The sequence below is a fragment of the Mirounga leonina genome, unplaced genomic scaffold, assembly GCF_011800145.1.
Source record: "Mirounga leonina isolate KUSES-001 unplaced genomic scaffold, KU_Mleo_1.0 Mir_95, whole genome shotgun sequence".
Lineage (NCBI taxonomy): Eukaryota > Metazoa > Chordata > Mammalia > Carnivora > Phocidae > Mirounga > Mirounga leonina.
In genome coordinates, this window is record NW_023270865.1 from 12896887 (window position 1) to 12919371 (window position 22485).

General features: G+C 39.9%; 1 protein-coding gene across 2 annotated transcripts in view; it reads right to left on the reverse strand.

Annotated features, from left to right (window-relative positions):
* Positions 1–815: 815 nt before the first annotated feature.
* Positions 816–22485, reverse strand: part of RETREG1 (reticulophagy regulator 1) — a 127277-nt gene continuing 105607 nt past the window's right edge. For both annotated transcript variants that reach the window (XM_034998858.1, XM_034998859.1), the window contains 6 exons: positions 11952–12078; positions 9382–9466; positions 7033–7170; positions 6157–6221; positions 5788–5914; positions 816–3066 (listed from right to left, as the gene is read on the reverse strand). In XM_034998858.1, coding sequence (XP_034854749.1) covers positions 2573–3066; positions 5788–5914; positions 6157–6221; positions 7033–7170; positions 9382–9466; positions 11952–12078 — 1036 coding nt within the window. In that variant the 3' untranslated portion in view covers positions 816–2572. The remainder of the gene's footprint in view (positions 3067–5787; positions 5915–6156; positions 6222–7032; positions 7171–9381; positions 9467–11951; positions 12079–22485) is intronic.

A 22485-nucleotide genomic window follows, 5' to 3' on the forward strand; every position in this document is an offset into this window, starting at 1 on the left:
AATGAGAATATAAACACCGCTTTAAGCCTGGATTGACCTTCCAAAGCAAGCTTGAACTTCTTGAGCCCTGCTTTATTGTTTCAGGTCAAAATGCATGATCAATGTATGCTATTCCCATTGTCTCATTTTGCTCAGCATTTTCTATAGGAAGAGAGCAAAATATTTTCTATACCTCGTTTACAATTAAAAAAAAAATCCATGTTTCACACTTTAATGAATGCATACATTCTCATGGTAAGGGATATATAGTCTCCCTCTGTACTGGATCAATCATTGGGGTTTATTGTTACTCTATCTTAAAACCAGAAATAGAATTATATACAGTATATCCACCAACACACACACACACACACACACACACACACACCATCCTCAACATCCCTGTTTGTCTGAATTGAGTACTGCTACTGCATTACGTAAATCTGTAACGACATATGTTCTTGAGTAAATACTGAAGTACATGTATGGTTATAATGCTACTATCCATAGAGAGCTGGTACGTCTCCTCCATATTGCTAGTAACACATTTTTCTACCCTAACAACCTCACCATCCCCAAACCATTTTTAATTTATAGTTTGTAATATTTGATCCTTGCTTTATTGTTCCTACCACCAACTCTTGAGTTTATCTTTTTGTAAGCTTGTCCAGTGACTTTTAACACATTCTTTAGTTACTTGGATCAACTTCTTATTTTCCCCTCAATGAAAAAATTGAAATGACCTGTAAACTTTTTGACTTCATGGCCAAGAACATTTTTTAAAAGCAGAAGCATACACATTAAAAAAAAAAAAAAAAGAATCCTGGTGACAACTATTTTATAAATATGTGACTGTATTTTTCTTTACGTCCAGAAACTTGTATTGAATGGAATTCAGGTATATTCCTCCCTAACCCACACAGTTCATAGATCTAACACCAGGTTTTTGTACCAAAATGGGCAAGAAAATGAAGGCACAGGCTCACTTTGTATCAATAAAGGACATCAAACACAGTCATGAGGCACTAATGACATATTAAGCATAGTCAACTCACAAAAAGCAAGTGTTCAAAGTCCTCGATAACTTTTCTCCCTTTAACATTTGGCAAAATCCAGTCTAGATATTTTAATACCTCAGAAAGAAAAAATAAATAAGAGATGCCAAGTTAAAACATCAGATTATCTATAGTCTTTTAGAAATATAAGGAAAGGAATAAAATGAAGGGAAGGGACCACAGATTCCCTATATTCTTGGATTATCCTTCCTTTCTGAGGGTCTCAGATGTCTGTACACATCTGTAGAAATGCCAGCTGTACCTGAAGATTGAAGGGATTGTTGGTAGTTGGCTGACATGGTCCCTCAACACTATTAAAAGTTTGTATCACAAAAACAAAATTGGCTTGATTTCTGCTAAACCCTTTGTTAAAAGCCTAAGTCAAATTTGGTTATTTGAAGGTGATCTAAAAAGTTTAAAATAAAGGAAAAATATATTCTGGCTTCCCAGTAGAAACAGATGACATATTTAGACTTCAGGAGCAAATAAATACACCTTAAAGCCAAGCAAATTTCTCCCGTTGGAGACGCTCTACAGACCACGAAAACAGTCACTGTTTTTCTACTGCTGATGACAGCATCACTCCTAGAACATACCAGGGACTAGTTTCCAAACCCTAAGAGACGTTTTCTATGACATAACATGAAAGATGAGGGTTTAACTTAGGTCTGAGCAGGCAGAATAGACCCGCACTTTACAACATCTCTATTACAAATATATGACAGTTGAACAACAAAACACAGCCCAGTCTCTGTTTACGTCAAAACCACTATCTATGTGATATATAATTACTTGCTTTCTATGGGTTAATATCACCCATTGCCAAGACCAGAGCTGGCAGTCCATGGAGCATGCCATTTACTACAGGTAAGCCTAAGTCTATAACTGCAGAAGTAACATGGAAATGTATCAGCCTATCCAGAGTAGTTAAATCTATTTTAAAAATTTTTCCTAGGAAATTAATTTTGATAATATTTCCCAAGTCCTTCAACTAAAGATACCTTGATAATTTTTGGTGTGTTTTTTTTTTTTACATCAGAATCTACCAAAATGTTTTAACTGTTTCCAAGTATCAGTAACAAAGGAGCTGATACTCCTTGTATTCACAACTAATTGTTACTATATCAGTGAGTTACAATAAACTGCTTTTGCATGCTTGAAAAATTAATTGTAAAGAAAAAAATAAGGAATACTTATAGGAGGATCCCCAAATTTGGTGTTTTTCCTTTAAAAACAACCTCTAATATTCATCTCTGACAACACAGTATGTATATATATGTATATAAAGTTCATTTCCATGCTTATTACATAAAAATAACTATAGGAAATATCAGTATCAGCTGATATATATCCAATTAATTCACTGCAGAAGGGAAAATAAGAAAAAAAAATCTGAAGTAATCAGTAAAGCTCACAGTTCAAAAATTTTTTTCCTTTTCTTTTTTCTTTTTTCTTCTTTTTTTTTTTTTTTTTTTTTTGCTTGTTTGAATTTTTTTGGTAGTTTCATCTGTGCTGTGTTGAACAAGTTGATTCCCAGACTAAGGGCCTCCAAGTAGATTTGAAAGGAAGCCCGAAGACTTCTTATTTTGCTGTGCTTCTGCTTCTTGGTCTTGTGAAAGTCCCAATTCACTCTCAATTTGATCAAGCTCTGACTGGTCAAGTAGTTCAAAGTCATCACCTTCCTCAGGGTCTGTGTCGTCGCCTGGGCTGGGGGCAGCCTGAGAAAGGGCTTGCTGCGCGCCCTCCAACTGCTCTTTGATGGCCGCTGTCACTGCGGCCGCGATGGCGTCCCCAGCCAGGTTGCGCATCAAGTGAAAGGTTTGGTCACTGCTCAAAGGAAGGGTGAGACCAGCTGCTGACTGCCTCTCTCCGCTCGCTCTGAGACCGCTGTCCAACTGCTCTTTTTTTCTCCTTTGCTCAGTGGGCAAGCCAAGGCTGAATTCATCTTCATCATTTGTTCCCGTGCCATTTTCTACCGATGGAAAATCGGAAAGGTCTCGAGAGAAAACTTCTTCGCTCGGTCGGTCAAGATCTGTGGAATGTATAATACAAGTTCATGCTTGAGCACCGCGATGAATTTGAAAGAAAAGAACTGTCTAAATGATAATCTGACTTCAATCCGAACCCTCCAGGCAAACTTGACATTCACCTAGCCTCCTGGTTCAGCTTAAATCAACTTAAGCACATACTGGACCCCTTTCAAATCTGGGACACTATCACTCTACAAATACACAAATACCTCATGTCCCTGCGACTTTAGTTTTCCTCTTAAGTACCAAACAGTATATGTAATGGCTTAATATTGAACCTAACGTTAGCTTGAGGTTTGACTTAACTTTTTTTTTTTTAAGTTTTTATTTAAATTCCAGCAAGTTAACATACAGTGTATTAATTTCAGGTATACAGTATAGTGATAACGCTTCCATACAACACCTGGTGCTCATCACAAGTGCTCTCCTTAATCCCCATCACCCATTCTGCCCATCCCCCACCCACCTCCCCTCTGGTAACCATAGGCTATTCGCTATTTTAAAGAGTCTGTTTTTTGGTTTGCCTCTCTCTTTTTTTCCCTTTGCTTATTTGTCTTGTTTCTTAAATTCCACATACAAATGAAATCATATGGTATTTCTCTTTCTCTGACTTATTTTGCTTGGCGTAATACTCTCTAGCTCCATCCACATCGTTGCAAATGGCAAGATTTCATTCTTTTTATGGCTGAGTAATATTCCATTGTATATGTGTACTAAAGTTTAAATGTTCATCATAAACAAAAGTTTCATCCTGCCCCAGGGAGGGTATTAACTTTAAGCCAATGTGGATATGCATGATCACAAGTTAAAAAAAATATTTCAATTGGAGGTTTTCACGGATTCTGGTATAACAAATGGTGGGTATTATCCTGCCTCAGCATTATTCATCCATAGAGATGTGTATCTCAGCATCTGTAACCTATGTTTGTTTAAAGCAATGAATTAAAAGAAAGTATTGCTCCTTCTATCCCATATTCAACTTAAGAGCTTATGGAGACATTTGGCTTTCCATAAGTATCGCTGAAAATGACCATGCCCTATTTACCAAACTTGTGTCCAGAATACATACAGGAACACTTTAGGATTTGGGACATTTGAAAGCAATGTCAGGTTAGTAGGCAGACAGTGATTTTATTGTTTTTCACTTTCCATAGAAAATTTTTCAGTACAACAGTTAACTCTTTACAACAAAGAGTTAAAGGGCGCCTGCGTGGCTCAGTCGGTTAAGCGACTGCCCTCGGCTCAGGTCATGATCCTGGAGTCCCGGGATCGAGTCCCGCGTCGGGCTCCCTGCTCGGCAGGGAGTCTGCTTCTCCCTCTGACCCTCCCCCCTCTCATGTACTCTCTCTCATTCTCGCTCTCTTAAATAAATAAATAAATCTTTAAAAAAAAAAACAAAAACAAAGAGTTAAAGCCTTCTTTGTGGGTTGGATTATTGCTGCCGCTTTTGTTGTGTAATGCTTAAGAACAAAGGGTTTGCTATCCTTATCTTGATAATGTTGGGCTTGTACAGCTTGAGTTTTTTGTTTTTTTTTTTGAAAGTAGACTCTTAAGTCCAATGTGGGGCTTGATCTCACAACCCCATGATCAAGAGTCACATGTTCTACCAGCTGAGCCACCAGGTTGCCCCATGAATATTCTAATACACTTTAAAGGTGAGGAAATTGAAGCCCACAGAAATTATGTCACCCGTTCAAGGTCACACAGGTAGCTAATGACAAAAGCAAGACTACACTTGGGTGTTCCAGTCTCCAAGCCTGTCTTTCAAACATTGCACAGCCTCCCTCCTTCCTCTAGGAAGAGAAAGTGTGTTCTTGCTTGTAAAAACACACATAAAGCAATTCATAATCTTCCATTATAACCTCCTATTTTCAGTATATGGCTAAAATGACTTGAAATAATCCAATGAGGCTAGTAAATGTTAAGTTACTGCACAAGACTATTTTAAATTATATTTATCCTAATTATAAAAAAAATTTTTTTTTTAAACTAACTTTGAAGAAAAACGTGAGTGGAGTCAGCTTTAGACTTGGGGAACTGGTCCTTTGCACTTCAATCCTTTTTAATGAGGACTAGCCCTGGATGTATGGGATGAGTGTCTCTCTTCCACTCCTTCCATTGTTGCCAAAAGTAACAGATATTTGCCACCAGACATTTCAGAAATTGTTTTCACTGTCAATTATTTGTTTTCAAAATAAAGGCAGATTTGTATCTTGACTGTCTTAGATCTTTTTCTCATACTTTTAAAAAAGTAATAGCTTTTGAGATACGATTCATATACCATAAAATTTGCCCTTTTAAAGTGTACACTCGGTGGTTTTTTAATATACTCACAAAGCTTTACAACAACCACCAATACCTAATTTCATCATTACAAAAAACTCATACTAATTACCAATCACTCACCACCATTCCTCTTCCCTCAGCCCCTAGCAGCCACTAATCTACTTTCTGTCCAAATGGATTTGCCTCTTCTGGGCGTTTCATATAAATGGACTGATACAATAGGTGGACTTGTGTGTTTGACTTCTTTCACTCAGCATAATGTTCTCAAGGTTCATCCAAGTCATGGCATGTATCAGCACTTTGTTTTTATAGCCAAGTGGTATTCTGCTGTATGGATACGCCATATTTTGTGTATCGATTCAGCAGTTGACAGAGGTAAATATTTTTGCAGATACTCATAATATTAAAAAGAAGCATATGTAGAAATGTGAGCATACCATCAGAAGTGTCTGTCTGTGGAGTGTATCCTTCTGACAGGTTGAAGGTCCCATTGTCAGTCCAGGAGACCTCGGACACGTCCGTGTCAGACACAGACAACTCTTTGGCCGCAACCGTGAGGCTAATCTGTTAACATAGAGAGCAGGGGCACATTGGAAACTTCTGGCAGAAATCTTCTTGAAAACTCCATACGAACCCCCAAACTATCAGAATAATAAAAACCAGGTGAGTAATTCTCCTTTTGAAACTGTTCAATCATCTTAGAGAAATAGGAGGAGTCCATTAGGCAAATCATTCAGCTTCAGGGCATGTAAGTAAATTTACAGTCAAACCACACAGCAACAAATGCAAAACCAAACAAAAAATACCTTAGGACAAAGAGCTGAAAGGTCTAATTCACTGTCATCTTTGTGACTTTTTTCTTTATCTGCTTCTGTTGAGAAAAAATTTAGAGGCTTTCAGTGTCCTGGTCAGCTTAGACATAGTGTACTTTATCCATTCTACAGTGATATCCTGGCCCCACATTCCTCGTAGTCTCCAGTGCTTCCATTTAATTAAATGTGTGCACTCAACAAGCTTCACATATCTGCAAATGTTTGAGTTCCAAGGGTATGGTCCATATCAGTGATTCTAGTAGGGACTGGCCCAGCAGCAGCACCGCTAATGGGAACTTTTTAGAAATGCAAATTCTCAGGCCTTACCCTACACCAACTAAATCAGAAACTCTGGGGTGGGGCCCAGGACTCTATGCTTTAATAATCCCTCCAGGCGATTCTGATGCTTGCTATAGTTTGAGAACCTATAAGGTGATAGGCCAAGTTAAACAGTGAAAAAACGATCACTTTGGGTTTTCCTCTGTTTTCTTTGCCTCCCCTTGTTCTCTCCATCCCCTCTTATGCGGCTCCCACGCTCGCTCTTAGCCCTAGCGTGGTTTTTTATTTGCAATTGTCCACCCCAAAATAAGACAAATGAAACAAAGGAAATCATAAATAGCAAATATAGAATTATTAAATTCTTTTCTCCTTCCCCTGACAATTTGGATTAAAAAGTGAATTTCTTATGTGTTTGAGAAAAGCATAAAAGCCTAAATAAATAGGCAAAGGCTACATTACTTTGGGGGGATTAGCTTCGATATGTAATAAAAGGCTAAAAGCACTTTGAGACATATTCAAAGTGATTTCATAATAAACAGCCAGCTGACATCCCATTCCATGCATGGAATCTAAAACTCAAACTTTACCTACCAGATCTCTTACGTCTCTTCTGATTAATATATTCAACAATTCCAAAATCTAGCTTCAGCAGAACTGACTTGATTTTGCTGTATATTTTTTGTCCAATATCATTACACTTAAACAGGGGACACAAAAATGCACACAGCACTGAAACATAAAAAGGAAGAGTGCGTCAGTAAGATGACCTTCCTTTCAAAAGGCTACCTCTGAGTATCTCACAAAAACAGTTCAGTCAGTAAGACAAATACAAGTTTTTTTCTTAGAGAAGTGCCTCTGTGAAATAAGTTCATAATTTCTATTCTTCCTCCTGTAATGAAAACATTTTCCCCTATACAACACACGCACACACACACGCATGCATGCACACACTATGCTTACAGTCACTGTTTTCAAAGACTTGCTATTAAATCAACTTTCTCCCTTTTATTCTTTCACCCTCAACACTGACACAAAGATTACATGCTTTCTTGACAACAGTCCTGGATTAAAAGCTGCACTCTTATTTGTTGAATAAGCCATTTCGCTATAGGAAAGTTATTATCTATTAGCCTCTCATCAGTAATATTGGGATAATAATATTATCTCTTGGGGTTTTGTGAAGAATAAATGAAGTGAATGCAAACCATCTGAATAATGCCTGGCCTATATCAGACTATCCCCTGGCTCTCTTCTCCTTTAGTTCCTAAACAAGGCAATCGAGGGCTGATACTCTATATGAGTTCCATCTGAGAGAATGGATTTGCGCTTTGATCATCTGCCATGGATGTTACGCATTAGGAATACAAAAAGAAATGAAGCCTGACCTAGAGAATGTATTGTATTCCCTAGTGTTTACTTCTTTGTTTTTGTTAGAAAATGTGCCCATTTACCTTTTAAATAGGAGTTGCAACCTCAAATATCATTAGAAGCCAAGGAAGCATATGTACATTTTAAAAGCTGGTGTAAGAAAAATGGGGAAATAACCAGGGTTAGTTCAGTGGAGAGTGCCTGTCCCATCTCAAGGTGGCAGCACCAGACCATATTTTTCAGGAGAAGATGGCAATCTATACTTTTTTTTTTTTTTTACAGCATTTTGGAGTTATATTTGACATATAATAAATTGCACATATTTAAAGTATACAATTTGATAAGTTCTGACATATGCATACAACTAAGAAACCGTCACCACAATGAAGATAGTGAACATATCCATCACTCCCTAGATTTTTCCCATCTTCCTATTAATCCTTCTCTCTTGCCTTTCCCTGCCCCTACCCACCTCATCCTTAGGCAACCATTTCTGTGCTTTGCTATTAGCTAAAGATGAATTTGAATGATGTATAAATGGAATCACACAGTGTATGTTCTTTTTTACATGGCTTTTCCCATTCATTCTAATTATTTGGAGATTTATCCAGACTGTTGCGTACATCAATTTTTTTCATGCTGAGTAGTGATTGTATGGATATACCCCAGTTTGTTTACCGGTATATCTATGGATGGACAGACAGACTGTGTTCTGTTTTTGGTTACTACAAATAAAGTTGCTGTGAACATTTGCAGACAAGTCTTTGTGTAGATATATACTTTCATTTCCCTTGGGTAAATACCTAGCTGTGGAATAGCTGGGTCATATATAGTTTTTTTTTTTATTTTATTTTTTAAAGATTTTATTTATTTATTTGAAAGAGAGAGAATGAGAGAGAGAGAGAGCACATGAGAGGGGGGAGGGTCAGAGGGAGAAGCAGACTCCCCGCCGAGGAGGGAGCCCGATGCGGGACTCGATCCTGGGACTCCAGGATCATGACCTGAGCGGAAGGCAGTTGCTTAACCAACTGAGCCACCCAGGCGCCCCGGTCATATATAGTTTTTAAGAAACTGCCAAACGGTTATCCAAAGTGTTTTTACCATTCTACCTACCCACCAACAGTATGTGAGAATTTCTAGTTGCTCTGTATCCTTGCCAATACTTGCTATGGTCAGTATTTTAAATTTTATTCATTCTGGTGGGGGTGTAATGGTATGACATTGTGGTTTTAATTATTTTTTGAGCCACAGAACATACACAAGGGCAAAGGGATTAGTGTGTTTGTGGGGGATGGGAAATATAGCTTACTTATGGTTTTACTGACATAATTTAAAATCAAATCAAATCACTTATAACCAACCCTGCCTTTTGGCAGCCGTTCCTCCAACTTTAAAATATAAACATGTCTCTAGGAAAAGGAGAAACTTTGTACAGCAGGAAATTAAAGGATAACCAATATGCTGTATAGTTAAGGACTCATCCCTCCTCTTCCAAACTATGGAAGGCCATGTTGACCATTAAATGATACCATATGCATCACATAAATTAGCCAAATGTTCTACCATACTTACACAGTAGATAGCTGAGTATAACTCCAGGAATGTAACTTCCCAAGACTGTAAAAAATGTGCACACACTGCAGACCAGGAGACAAAACTAGAGATAACAGAAACAAGATGTGACATTATATATAACCCCAAGACATTTTCGGGCACAGGATACACAGACAATTATTTATCTATATGTGATCTATCACGTTATGGCAAATGTTTTTCAGTGTTCTTTTGTATTTGGGTCTGCCTGATGACTGCTGTGTTCAGCCAGCCTTAGTCCACTCTAACACTTAGTAATAATCATTGTGAGGTTCCAGAAGCTAATTTCTGGCACGGAGAACATCTCCCATTAATCATGCCTGTGGCTATATTACTGTCAGATGCAAGAGAACTGAAGACTAGTATGTCCCCAGAAACTTCTTTTCCTCAGTATCAGTCACTGAAAATAATGCAGCCTGGTCAATAAACCTGCAAGTTCAAACTACTTCTATAAACACATCAAAATTCATAAACACAGCAAAGCAGAAATTAGAGGCATTTATATAAATAGAATGGCAATTTGCACAGCTGATAAACTGCTGGGATGAATCCATTGGCCATTACCATCCTCCTTCCTAATCATAGCCATCCCTCAAATTGACCTCACTTCTAGGTCACTTAGGAACCAAATGGGAATGAAATGAAATTCCTACAGTGAAATGTGCTTATTTTCCTTCTGTCAGTTATGACCAAAAAAATCTTGGTTGTTTCAAGAAATTTAAACATCATGACAAAAAAATCTCCCATAAAGCCTTCACTTGTTTTCCACATCCTAGTCTTAAAAATAAACTATTTTTCTTCTTTTGATTTATCTTTAAATTATATATTAAATTGGCAAGCAAAGAAAACTCATTAAGGGAATTTCAAAAAGACATATGAGGAAAGAATACATAACTCTGATCAGTAACTGATTAACACTGTCAGATGAACTTTGATTTTCCATTCTTTGGCACAGGGTTAATAAGTTAACTAGTCAAAAGGAGAACAGATGAACTTACAGAACAAACTTAAGAGCTGTTCTGAAACAGCAGAGGCCCTTAAAGAATATGCAATTCGAATAGCAAAATGGAAGAGGAAAGACCATAAGCGCTGAAAGAGTAAGTGTAGGAAAGCATTACCGTGTCTGGAATTCAGTTTCACAAAGAGATTTCATATTATCCACTAAATCTGTAACATCATCTTAAGCCAGTTGACTTGGACTACATTAATGCAGTCCAATGCAGAAGTTTTAAGTTCAGAATCTTCTAAAAATGTGTTTAATCATTTCAGTAAAATAGGCATCAAAAATGCAACTCTCCCTCTCCACCATATGGGTATCTATGCTAAGAATTACCTTCGGGGATTAAAAAAAAAATCCACACATATACAACGTTGCCACTTTAATATGCTCAAAATGTGTCCAAGCACAGTTCTATTATCAATACTACTGGAGTTAAGCGATGGCCTGTACATGGTGCAACCAGAGGGATTTTCAGGGTCGACATTCCTAGGCCCTTCCAACTACAGGTGGAGGTTCAAGGAACTTGAACACAACACTGGTGATGGCTCCACCCTTAAACCCACATTCTCACAATCACAGCGGAAGCCACCTCTACACATCCAAGTACTCCAAGGCTGTGCACTGTGCAATCCCTTTCAGACCACTTGCGACCCTTCTCCTCAGGGGTTTTCATCTTAATTGGAAAAATACACATTCCATTTATATAGAGACTATGAGTGTCTGCCAAAGGTTTTCTTTACTAGATAGATGATACAGGAATCTCTACTTTTTAGACCGACTCTATTATCTCCAAAAGCACTGTATGTTCATTTCATCTCCCTTTGACTTCGGAACCAGCCTAAGTAATAGAAACAAATTCTTTTTTTATTGAATTGTAATTGACATACAAGGTTATGAGTTTTCGGTGTACAACACAGCGAGTCAACATTTACATACATTACGGATAATGACAAGTCTAGTTACTATCTGTCACCTACATACTTAACATGATATTATTGACGACATTCCTTATGCTGTACTTTACATCCCTGTGACTTACTTATTTTTTAAATTGACGTGTAGTTGACCTATAATGTTATATTAGTTTCGGGTGTACAACATAGTGGTGACTTTCATAACTGGAAGTTTGTACTTCTTAATCCCTTTCCCCTGTTTTGCCCACTGCCCTGCCACTCTTCTCTCTGGAAACCACCAGTCTGTTCTATGCATGTATGTGTCTGTTTTTAAACTGAGATTCTTCATAAGGTATTTTTTTTCTCCTTGGTCTGGCTGATAGCAAGACCAGTCACCATTTTTGTTAATGAGTTAGATAAACGTGTATAAAACAGAGAACCCATCCAATCTTGAAATATAAGTTTGAGGATTTTCTAGTGCTAACACCCTCACATTTCTGAACCTCACTAATACCAGCTTTTATGGCATTTGCTCCTAGTATATTATATCCAGGACTGGAGAACCCTTATAAGCTGATAAAAGAGGTTAATTCATTTGTTTCCAATTTATTGCACGTTCTAAAGCACGCACGGTAATTCTATGCTGGAAAACTTGCCTTGCCAGGGCTCTGCTGTTTAAAAAGAGACATTTCTTGAAGAAATATGCTGAAATTCATCCATGATTCTGCAATACAGTGGCTGAACCTGGATCTTTCATCTGGTTTGGAATTGATAACTTCCCAGCTAAAGAGAGAAAAAGAAAACAAAAAATTTTAGCTGCACTTTTGATGATTCCTTCAACATTCACTGCTTTAGCAAATATTTATTGAGCACCTGCTCTTGGCCACACTCTCTGGAAAAGCCCTGTGAATTCAGAGGTGAACAAGCCCGATACCTGCCTAATGAAGCTCGTGCCAAGAGAAGAGATACAGGCTAAGCAATTTGCTGCACAACTATCCCATTACAATTAAAGAAAGAGGGTGAAGTATAGGGTGGGGCCTTTGAGACGTCTCTGAAGAAGTTACTTTTATGCCAAAATCTGGATTAGCAGTCTATCACGAGGGCTTGGAAGAGTTCCAAATAGAACAGTGTACAACATAGGCAGAGGGCCTGGAGCCAGAAGGAGCTACCAGCACTATTCTACAGAGCCCCACGTATGGCTCCAGCAGAGGCAAAGTCAGCCAGAGGAGTAATGCTGCAGGAAGCTTGGAAGGTGGGACAGGACCTAATCATACCGGGTCTGGAGGGACTTTTTAGAAACGTTTAAAACCTTAAGGATAGGGAAGCCACGGTGTTTTTAGAGAAACCTTGGCATTGATCTTCTAATCATCGTCATCATCGTCAATGACAATGCCTTCTCAATATATATTATAGTCCGTCAACTCAATAGAAACTGTTAAACTCAACAGGATATCAAAATACCTTGTATTTTTCTACTATACCTTCCCCCACGTGTTGAATGTGATGCATTTGTTATGCATGTGCCCTGTGTCCCTGACCTCATTTTCCCACAGGAACCTCAATAAGCTAAAACCAGTAACCATCTCTCCAGGAAGAAGACATGCAAACACAGGGCATTCCCCTAAAATCACAATGACATCGAGTTCAAATCCCACTCTTGCAATACTAACTCATCACAGCAATATACCAGTTCAAACAAGCTCTATCAAGGGCCCCCAAATTCTTTCATTTAATAGATAATTTTTAGTGCCTACCACGTGGAAGGCACTGCCATAGAGCTAAGGATATGGCAATAAATGGATGTTTCTAGTAGAAGACAAAGATTATTAGTGAACTATCATCCGAGCTACAACTGCAAGGGAATCAGAGTAAGATGATCTCTGGATTCAAATCCAGTAGTCCTAACACAAATCAAAGCTACTTTGGCCCTTTGGTGCTCAGCTCCCCAGAGACTGTATATGTGGATTCTATTTTTTTTAAGGATTTAAATATAACTTAAAATAATATTTAAAAAGGAAATTTAATCAAATTTTAATTGATTTGAGGGAGCATGTGGTGGGGGGTGTAGGGAAGGGCAAACAGAGAGGGAGAGAGAGAATCCCAAGCAGACTCCATAAGCCTGGAGCCCGTCATGGGGCTTGACACGGGGCTAGATCCCATGACCCTGAGATCATGACCTGAGCCATAACAAAGTCGGATGCTTAACCAACTGCCACCTAGGTGGCCCTATTTCTTTTTTTTTTTTTTAAGATTTTTTAATTTTTATTTATTTGAGAGAGAGAATGAGAGACAGAGAGCATGAGAGGGAGGAGGGTCAGAGGGAGAAGCAGACTCCCTGCTGAGCAGGGAGCCCAATGCGGGACTCGATCCCGGGACTCCAGGATCATGACCTGAGCCGAAGGCAGTCGCTTAACCAACTGAGCCACCCAGGCGCCCCAACCCCTATTTCTTTTTAATATACCTTGAACACTAAGACAATTTGTAGATTAGATAATATTTCCTTTTTAAATATAATTTTAAGTTATATTTAAATGAATGCAATAGCATTAAAAAAGAAAAAAAAAGCAATTTCACTTTCCTTTCCCTTTATTCTGAGTCAAATAATGCTCTACCAGAGAGTCACTGAGTTACCAGTTCTCCAGGTTTATGCTTTCTACGAGGTAGACACTTGCCAAATGATTTCCTGACTATCATAAGAAATGAACTTTTGGGGACGTTTAGCAGTCGGGGAGTAGTTTATGTATCCATTAACTCTACCCCTCTCTTGAATCACGGAGCAAGCCTGTTTCCATTGGTGACCAAATTGAGCACTAGCTTTGCATACCTTATGAACGATTCCAGACCTATTAAAGGAAACACTAAGTGCATGGCTAGGAAGCCACCTTCTGTAACAAAATCTTGCCAATAGGTCTGCTTAATGGGAAAATATTCTGTACAGGAGGGCAAAAACTACAAGTGGCAAAGGAAGTAGTAAGATTATTAAACTGTGATCTCCTTTTTTCTTTAAAGGTTTTATTTATTTATTTGAAAGAGAGAGAGAAAGAGCGCACAAGTTGGGGGGGAGAGACGGGGAGAGGGAGAAGCAGACTCCCTACTGAGCAGGGAGCCCCACATGGGGCTCCATCCCAGGATCCCAGGACCATGTCCTGAGCCGAAGGCAGATGCTTCACCGACTGAGCCACCCAGGCGCCCTGTGGCCTCCTTTCTGAGAATAACTTATTGCAAACTGGCTAGGATAGGCTAGGCCACTGTTCCATTTACTGGGGCCATACAGCTGACAGCAATACAGATTTTAATTCCTGCTCTCTGTGCATATTGAGTAGTATTTAAGGATTTGGTTGAACTGTCTGGCAAATACAATTCTAGCAAAAATCAATGAAAAATGTATTATGGAATGGTTTATCATTCTTTTAATGATTCAAATGGAATGAATGAACATTTCATATTTTGAAACAAATTTAAGAGTATTTTCATCAGGATAATGAACAGATAAAGTGAGTTGTGTTCAGGCAGTGAAAGATGATATAGCAATGGAAATGAATGAACTCCATGTTTGTATGTAAACCTCAGAATCAGAATATTGAGAAAAAAAATCACAGAATACATACACTATGATTTCATTTATATAAAGCTCCAAGTCATGCTAAGCCAACAGATTATTTAAGCAAAGAAATGATTTAAAAACAAAACAAAACAAAACACCCAAGATTCAGGAAAAGGGTTACCTAAGGCAGGGATGGTGTGGGGGTATGTAGGGAGTACGGCCAGCAAGGCATGTTACAGCGAGGCTTCTTGAGTACTGGTCATGTTTTATTTCTTAACTTAGATGATGGATACATGCAAATTGACTTATTAGTGTTCTTAAAGCTACACACACACACACACACACACGGCCTTTATTTAAAAATTTACTGAGGGGTGCTTGGGTGGCTCAGTCAGTTAAGCATCTGCCTTCGGCTCAGATCATGATCCTGGGGTCCTGGGATCGAGGCCTGTGTGGGACTCCCTGCTCAGTGGGGAACCTACTTCTCCCTCTTCTTCTGCCCCTCCCCCTGTTCATGCTCTCTCTCTCTCTTGAATAAATTAAATCTTTTTAAAAAAATTAAATTAAAAAAATTTCTTGATACTTAAACATATAATCATGCTTTTTATTTAATAACAGTTTTACATGAGTATATCTCACTTCACATTCTATATATAAATGTTACTTAAGTTTTTGCCTCAGTTTATTTATTTGTGAAGCAAACAGTATTTCTGCTAGCTAGAGCCATGAAACATAGTTTCTGAGTAAGCTGTACCTTATAGATGCTGAAACCTTGTTCTAATACTACCTTTAGGATTCCTATCTCAGAAGTGACACAACATTTGTATACATATTTACTATTCTAGTAAGTAAATACCCTAAAATCAGAAAGGAGCCTACTCTAATACTAAATTATCTACAGTTACCTAACTTATCTCTACAGAGATAATGTCATGGTGAAGTCTTCATACAGTTTAAGGTGCTTAATACATATCACAATGAATTAACTAAAAATCTCGTTTCACATTTAAGGATCTTACCTATTTTCATAGTGGGATTCAAGTGGATATGAAGAAATCTCAGCATCCATCCATCCTTATTCATTTATGCAATAAAAAGTTACCCAGTTCCCCCTTTGTGTCTCACATTATACTCAGTGTGTTTCCTAGTGTTATTTCCAACCAGCACAAACTGAATGCCTGTAGCACTGTCCCTGTGTCTATAGACACCACCGCTTGGTGGGAAGGAGAAACGAGAATATTCAATTGGTGAATATTTTCCATGGCCATACAAGGACACTCTTATTTATATTAAATTCCTCCCCTTTGGAAAAGGCCCTTATGTGACAGTATCGTAGGACAATAAATTCCATGGTTACTTATATTAACACAATAACCTTAAATAAATCTAATTGATATTTGAATTATTGTTACAGTCACAAACAGAAATGAGGAATCCATTGTGTAAAACATGAAAATATCATCTAACCAGATGGGTTTTGGAAAGAATAGTAAATGTTTAAAAACATAGTAAATGAGAAAAAAATGTATAGATTGTGCTGAATAAAATTTAAAGGAAATATGTACAGCTAAAAAAAAATTCAAATCAAAAGCAAAGAAGAGATCCCACTCTACACCTCAAATGAAACATGAATCTGGGGCACCTGGGTGGCTTAGTCAGTTAAGCATCGGACTCTTGGTTTCAGCTCAGGTCATGATCTCAGGGTCCTGAGTTCAAGCCCTGCGACAAACCCTGCACTCAGCGTGAGTCCACTTGAGACTCCCTCTCTCTCTCTGCCCCCCTGCTCATGCTCTCGCACATGTGTGCACGCATGCTCTCTCTCTCAAATAAATAAATACATCTTTAAAAAATACATGAAACATGGATTCAGAAGAGTCACTCTCTGGGAGTTTCATAATAGTTTTAAACTGCCCAGCAAGTAATTCTGAGTCCTACCGGGACATACATTTCTACAGTCTTCCATTGTATACAGTCTACCATTAATGTATATCATGTCATCACATTTCAATTCAGGTAACATAGGTGTATAACATATAATTGAATAACATCTAATATAGTTGTATAATTCAGAATGAAATAGGACATTTGATGTCAACTTTTCAGAAGTTGTACGTGAGGAAAGTGAAACCCAAGTTTTCTGAGCTAGTTCAGGGCAGAGCCAAGACCTGCGGCCAAGAGTCCTGGTTTCCAGCCGTTCTCTTTGTTTAAAACATGTGCGCTCTTCAAAGAATGGATAAATTCAATGACCTCTTTTGAAGAGTCTACATATAATTTACGACAAGGAAGAACATTCCATGTTCCTTCTCACTCCTTTCCAGAGTCAGGAGGATTGAGGTGTGACTGACCAATACCAACATGGCATCAGTTAGTACCCACCCTTTCCAAGAACAAGAGAGTGCTTCGTGGGCAGAATCTAAATACTCAGCGGAAACTAAGATTCATGCTTGGTGTCTGGTTGATGTTTTAATACAGATGACGTACACATACACACACACAGTTGCTCTGTCATGAAACTCTAGGTTTTCCTGGAGAGCCTTGTCTGAAGAACACATAACCAGAGAAAGGATCTCCTGTGAATATTGGATGATGCTGGGGAGACAGATCTTTTACATGGTGTGTGGCTATCTTCCCACCATCCTTGGCCCTGATCAACAGGCAATGTAAGGCCCAACTAACATAAAAGGAGGCTTAAAAACAGTTTGAAGCTTCACTGAGTTCTTAACCAAAGAGTCTAAGTCTTCTGTGATTGAAGCTCATCCAAGAGAGAAAATTACCAATGGCTTCAGTATAATATTCCAGGGTTTATCTCTTTCTTCTTTAGTTTCAGAGAGAAAAGTGCATTTTCCAGTAAGGATCTTCGGTCCTTCCCCCTCACCCCCTCCCTGGTTCCAGCTTTCTCTGTCACTCATGCCCTCATTAAGGAATCAACCTCTGCACACTCCAGCCACAAGATAAGGACCAGTTAAAAGTCCCTCCCCAACTTCCCACACTCTTGGTGAATCCAGTTCAAGTTCACAACTCCCTGCCCCCTTGTGGCTTTCAAATGGGCTTTGCCCAAGGATCTGCAGACATGCAGCGCTTTCCAAAAAAGCTCTCGAAACTAAAGGCCTTGGCAGATTCCATTTTGTTACCATCATCTTCTCAACAAAAACTAAGGGACAGATTTTTAGCAAAGGACACTCTGCATGGTCAAGGTAAGCAATTATTTACCAAAGAACCCTGAGCTCAATGAAGTGCTTTTTCAGCAGCTGAGGAATTTATGGTTTCACCTGCCTGTGACAGTCCAAGGGGAATAAAAATGAGGAGGATGGCTCCTTAGACAAGCAGCCTCACTTCATCACAGAAGGGAGCTGAGGCTTCCTAGTGGAATTGGAAACCAACATCCCTTCTTCTGCCTCCATATCCCTATTAGAATACAATTAAGTATACACAGTAGGTGATGTGGCCAAATGAAGCCCTTTAGGCTGTTCCCAAATTGAGTGTGTGTGACACCCCCCCACCCCGGGCACTGTTTAAACAGCAGCCTCCTTCTTTTTTTTTTTTTAATTTAATTTAATTTAATTTTTAAGATTTATTTATTTATTTGAGAGAGCGAGAATGAGAGAGAGAGAGAGAGAGTACATGAGAGGGGGGAGGGTCAGAGGGAGAAGCAGGCTCCTCGCCGAGCAGGGAGCCCGATGCGGGACTTGATCCCGGGACTCTGGGATCATGACCTGAGCCGAAGGCAGTCGCCCAACCAACTGAGCCACCCAGGCGCCCCAAACAGCAGCCTTCTGGACCTCACTCCAGAGATTCTGATGGAACAGGTCTGGGGTAAAGCTCAGAAACCTGCATTTTTAATGACCATCCCAAGTGATTCTGAGGCAGGTATTTTTTTTTACCCAGAGTCACTGCAAGAAACACCCCATGAGAAAGTTACATAGAATTCCTGGTTCAAAACAGAGACAAGAGGAGAACTGGCTTTAGGCAAGATGATATATGGGGGATCCAATCTGCCCTCCCATTGAAAACAACAACAATGGAAGGAAGGGAGGAAGGAAGGAGGGAAGGAAGGAAGGAAGGGAGGGAGGGAGAGAGGAATGGCAGGAATGGAAGGAATGGTGTCTGCCTTCAGCTTGGGTGATGATCCCAGTGTCCAGGGATCGAGTCCTGAGGGGCTCTCCGCTCAGCGGGGAGTGTGCATCTCCCTCTGCCCCTCCCCCTGCTCGTGCTTGCTCTCACTCTCTCTCACAAAAATAAATAAAAAAGGAAAGGAAGGAAGACAAAATATAGGAAACAATGATTTTCAAGATCCTGGGCCCGAAGGAAGGATGTTGATCTCTGAAAGGTGGTGAGTCCTATGATCGTCCAGTGGCCTTGAGTTTCCAGGCCACAGAGTAGGGAAGGGCAACCCAGCGCATCCAGGGACTGCCTGAGCTGAGGAGACAAAACTCAGGGTTCAAACTGAAGACCAAAGAGGCTGGAGATGGCAGGACAGAGTGTGAGAGCAGTTGGGCCTGCAGAGAGACCACTGGCCATGTGCTGGGGTCTGGGTCTTCAGCCGAGGGCCAAGGTAAAAGTGCATGAGGGACCTGGGGGCCAGGAACAAGCCAGCAGAAGGGATGACGGGGAGGAGTCCTGCACTCACACAGGGCTGAGAATGATGCCTGGTCTCACCAACCAGACTGGAAAACCTCAGAATTCACAGACATTGGACAGAATTCTCAGAAGGGTCTTGCCTTAGTAGGAGAATAATTAGTCCTCGACTAAATGCTGCTTTGATCGCCAAAGTCTTAAAAGCAAGCTCCAAAAGGATCAATCTGATTTAAAGCAATCTCGCTGTGTCATTTGTAGGAATATAGAGTGGGGAGTTTTGTTAAGAACCAAGGAACTCACACGTTCAAACTGGGGTCTGAATGATTTTATGTTACTTTCGCGGCTGGCTTTAAAATTATTGTGTAACTTTTTCCTTAAAAAAAAAAAGCCATATTAATAAATCATGTCTAAATTTTATATTAGAAGTCAAATTTGTCTATACAGTTTAGTGGCCACAGAGATGAAATTTGAAGGCACTTTAGTTTCAGAACGCAGCACACAGCCTCCTCCATTAGGGGGTTCTGTAAGACCAAGAAATGGGGACACTCCCGTGCTCTTTAAAAATAGACTGTAATTCAGTAAGAGCATGTGCTAGCTGCCTGCTTCATCTCCTTTGCCCAAAGAGTCTTTGAGCACTAGAAAATATCAGGCTGAACAAATGAATCTTGGCAGAGCACAAAAAACCTCTCTCCAGGGGCGCCTGGGTGGCTCAGATGGTTAAGCATCTGCCTTTGGCTCAGGTCATGATCCCGGGGTCCTGGGATCAAACCTGCATCGGGCTCCTTGCTCGGCGGGGAGCCTGCTTCTCCCTCTGCCTCTGCCTCTCCCCCTGCTCATGCTCTCTCTCTCTCTCTGTATCTCTAGGTCTCGAATAAATAAAAAAAATCTTAAAAAAAACAAAAACCAAAAAACCTCTCTCTGTACCATTTCCCTTCCGTTCATGTCAATAAACCCGCACCGAGTACAGAGAACTTGCTGTCAGGTACCCTTCCTGGCTCCAGGTTTTTAGCGATGCCTCCACCAGTGTGTGAAGGTTTACACGTGACCCCAAAATAATGACACACACACACACTTGTGGTACATGAAACTCACCTTTATAAAATGACATGTACTTGTATCTAGGGCTATTGCGGAAAAAACAGAACTTAAAGTTGGGGACTGGATGTGCAAGGAGAAGCCAAGACTGCCTTTACATTATTGTAATGCTTTACAGGACAACGGATCTTTTTAGCATATACTCGGGAACTTAAGTCAAAAAGTATTTTTTATAACTGAAAGTTATTTTTCTAAACCAAAAAAAAAACACACCAGAGTTTTAAAATATATCCAAACTCCAAACTTTTTGCATATTTCTGGAGCTTTAGATGCCATCCATGGACATCCCTTTGTGGAAGCCAACTTCAGTTTGGCTTCTGGCATTTCCAACACAACATAAAGTGCTATATTTTTCAGTAGGTGCAGTGGAGAAGTATATTTTAAATTATGAGGCAGAAACAACTATTTAAAAAGAGTTATGGAATAAGATTACAGAGTTCAGTATGACAGGTTTTTTTTAAGATTTTTTATCTATTTTTGTGAGCGAGAGTGAGAGCGATCACAAGCAGGGGGAGGGACAGAGGGAGATGCAGACTCCCCGCTGAGCAGAGAGCCCGACTCGGGACTCGATCCCTGGACGCTGGGATCATCACCCAAGCTGAAGGCAGACACCCAACCAACTGAGCCACCCAGGCGCCCAAGTATGACATAGTTTTATTCAGGTGACAATGTTCAGTAAAATGGAAAGATGCAAACAGGGTGAATAATTCCCATCAAGGCAGCTGAGTAATCATTCAAGTCAAGGGGGGGTAATACGGAACATGAAATAAGAGTCCTCGCTAACAGCAGGGGCGAAGTGCTGTTCCACTTGCTGTAAGCTTACGATCCTATTCAGTCCTTACGGTCCCCCTATGTGTGAGGTGCTATCTATCATTCCTGTCTTACAGAAGAGGAAATGGAGGTCTTTGCTCAAGGTCGCGATGGAACAGGGCTATACCAAATGGGACTGCGAACACTCATCATGCGCAGTGAGATACAGGAAGAAGACTCTGGATTGGAACACAGGGGTCACTTCAGAGATGAGCAGGAGAACACAGTGGAGCCGTAACAAGGGAAGGATTATGGAATCCCTCAACGCCAAGCAACAGAAATAAAAATTCTAAAAAGCAGCTCTGGTTCCCAGGTGCAACGGAGGACCAAGGAGTTCAGAAGCCTGTCTTCTGTCTCCACGACCCCAGCTGTTTCTAAGGCAGGCTCCACACGGTGACCCCACAGCGTGTGGCAATGAGTCATGACCGTAGTTCCTGCTGGAGGAGCATTCCTGCGCGGACACTCAGTGTTAAGCACTCTGTGCATCTTCTCACCGAGTCCTCGCCACTGGAGCCCCACCCCGCCCCCCATGAGCACCACACCTGCAAGGCCGGGCCTGGAGCACCTCCAGTTTACCCATGAGAAAGCAGGGTGAGAAGAGCTTTGCTGACAGCCACCGGCATCTTCTCATTTTCTTTTGTAGCAATTACCAATTGTCGTTAATTTCTGTCTGTCATGTTGACTTCCCCATTAGACTTTAAATTCCGTAAAGGAATTCATGGGCACAGACAGCTCTGTCTTCAGCAGCTGACAGAGCTTGATATCTATGAGGCAATAAAATACTGAATAAGTGCAAGCGACAAAGGATATTAAAGGAGGAAAGTATCAGAAGGAGTGAGCAGTGGTTATTTAGTGACACCATGCATGATTTTTGTTGACTTATCTGAATGTTTCTGTCCCATTACAGATCAGCAATAATTAGCATGTATTCATTTCGAAGTATAAACATATACAAAATAACAGACAAAAAGCCCTGAAAATTTGGAGACCAACTTTCATTTGTATGGAATAGTTTCAATTTTTTTCTTCTTGCAAACGGAGAGTTAAACTGCCTTCAAAGTTAGGCAATTACGGTAAATACGTCTCATTTATTCCAAGAAGCATTCTGAACTGGTAATCAGTATTTTGTGTGGAATTCCTTCTGGCAAAACTTGGGTCCTAACGTT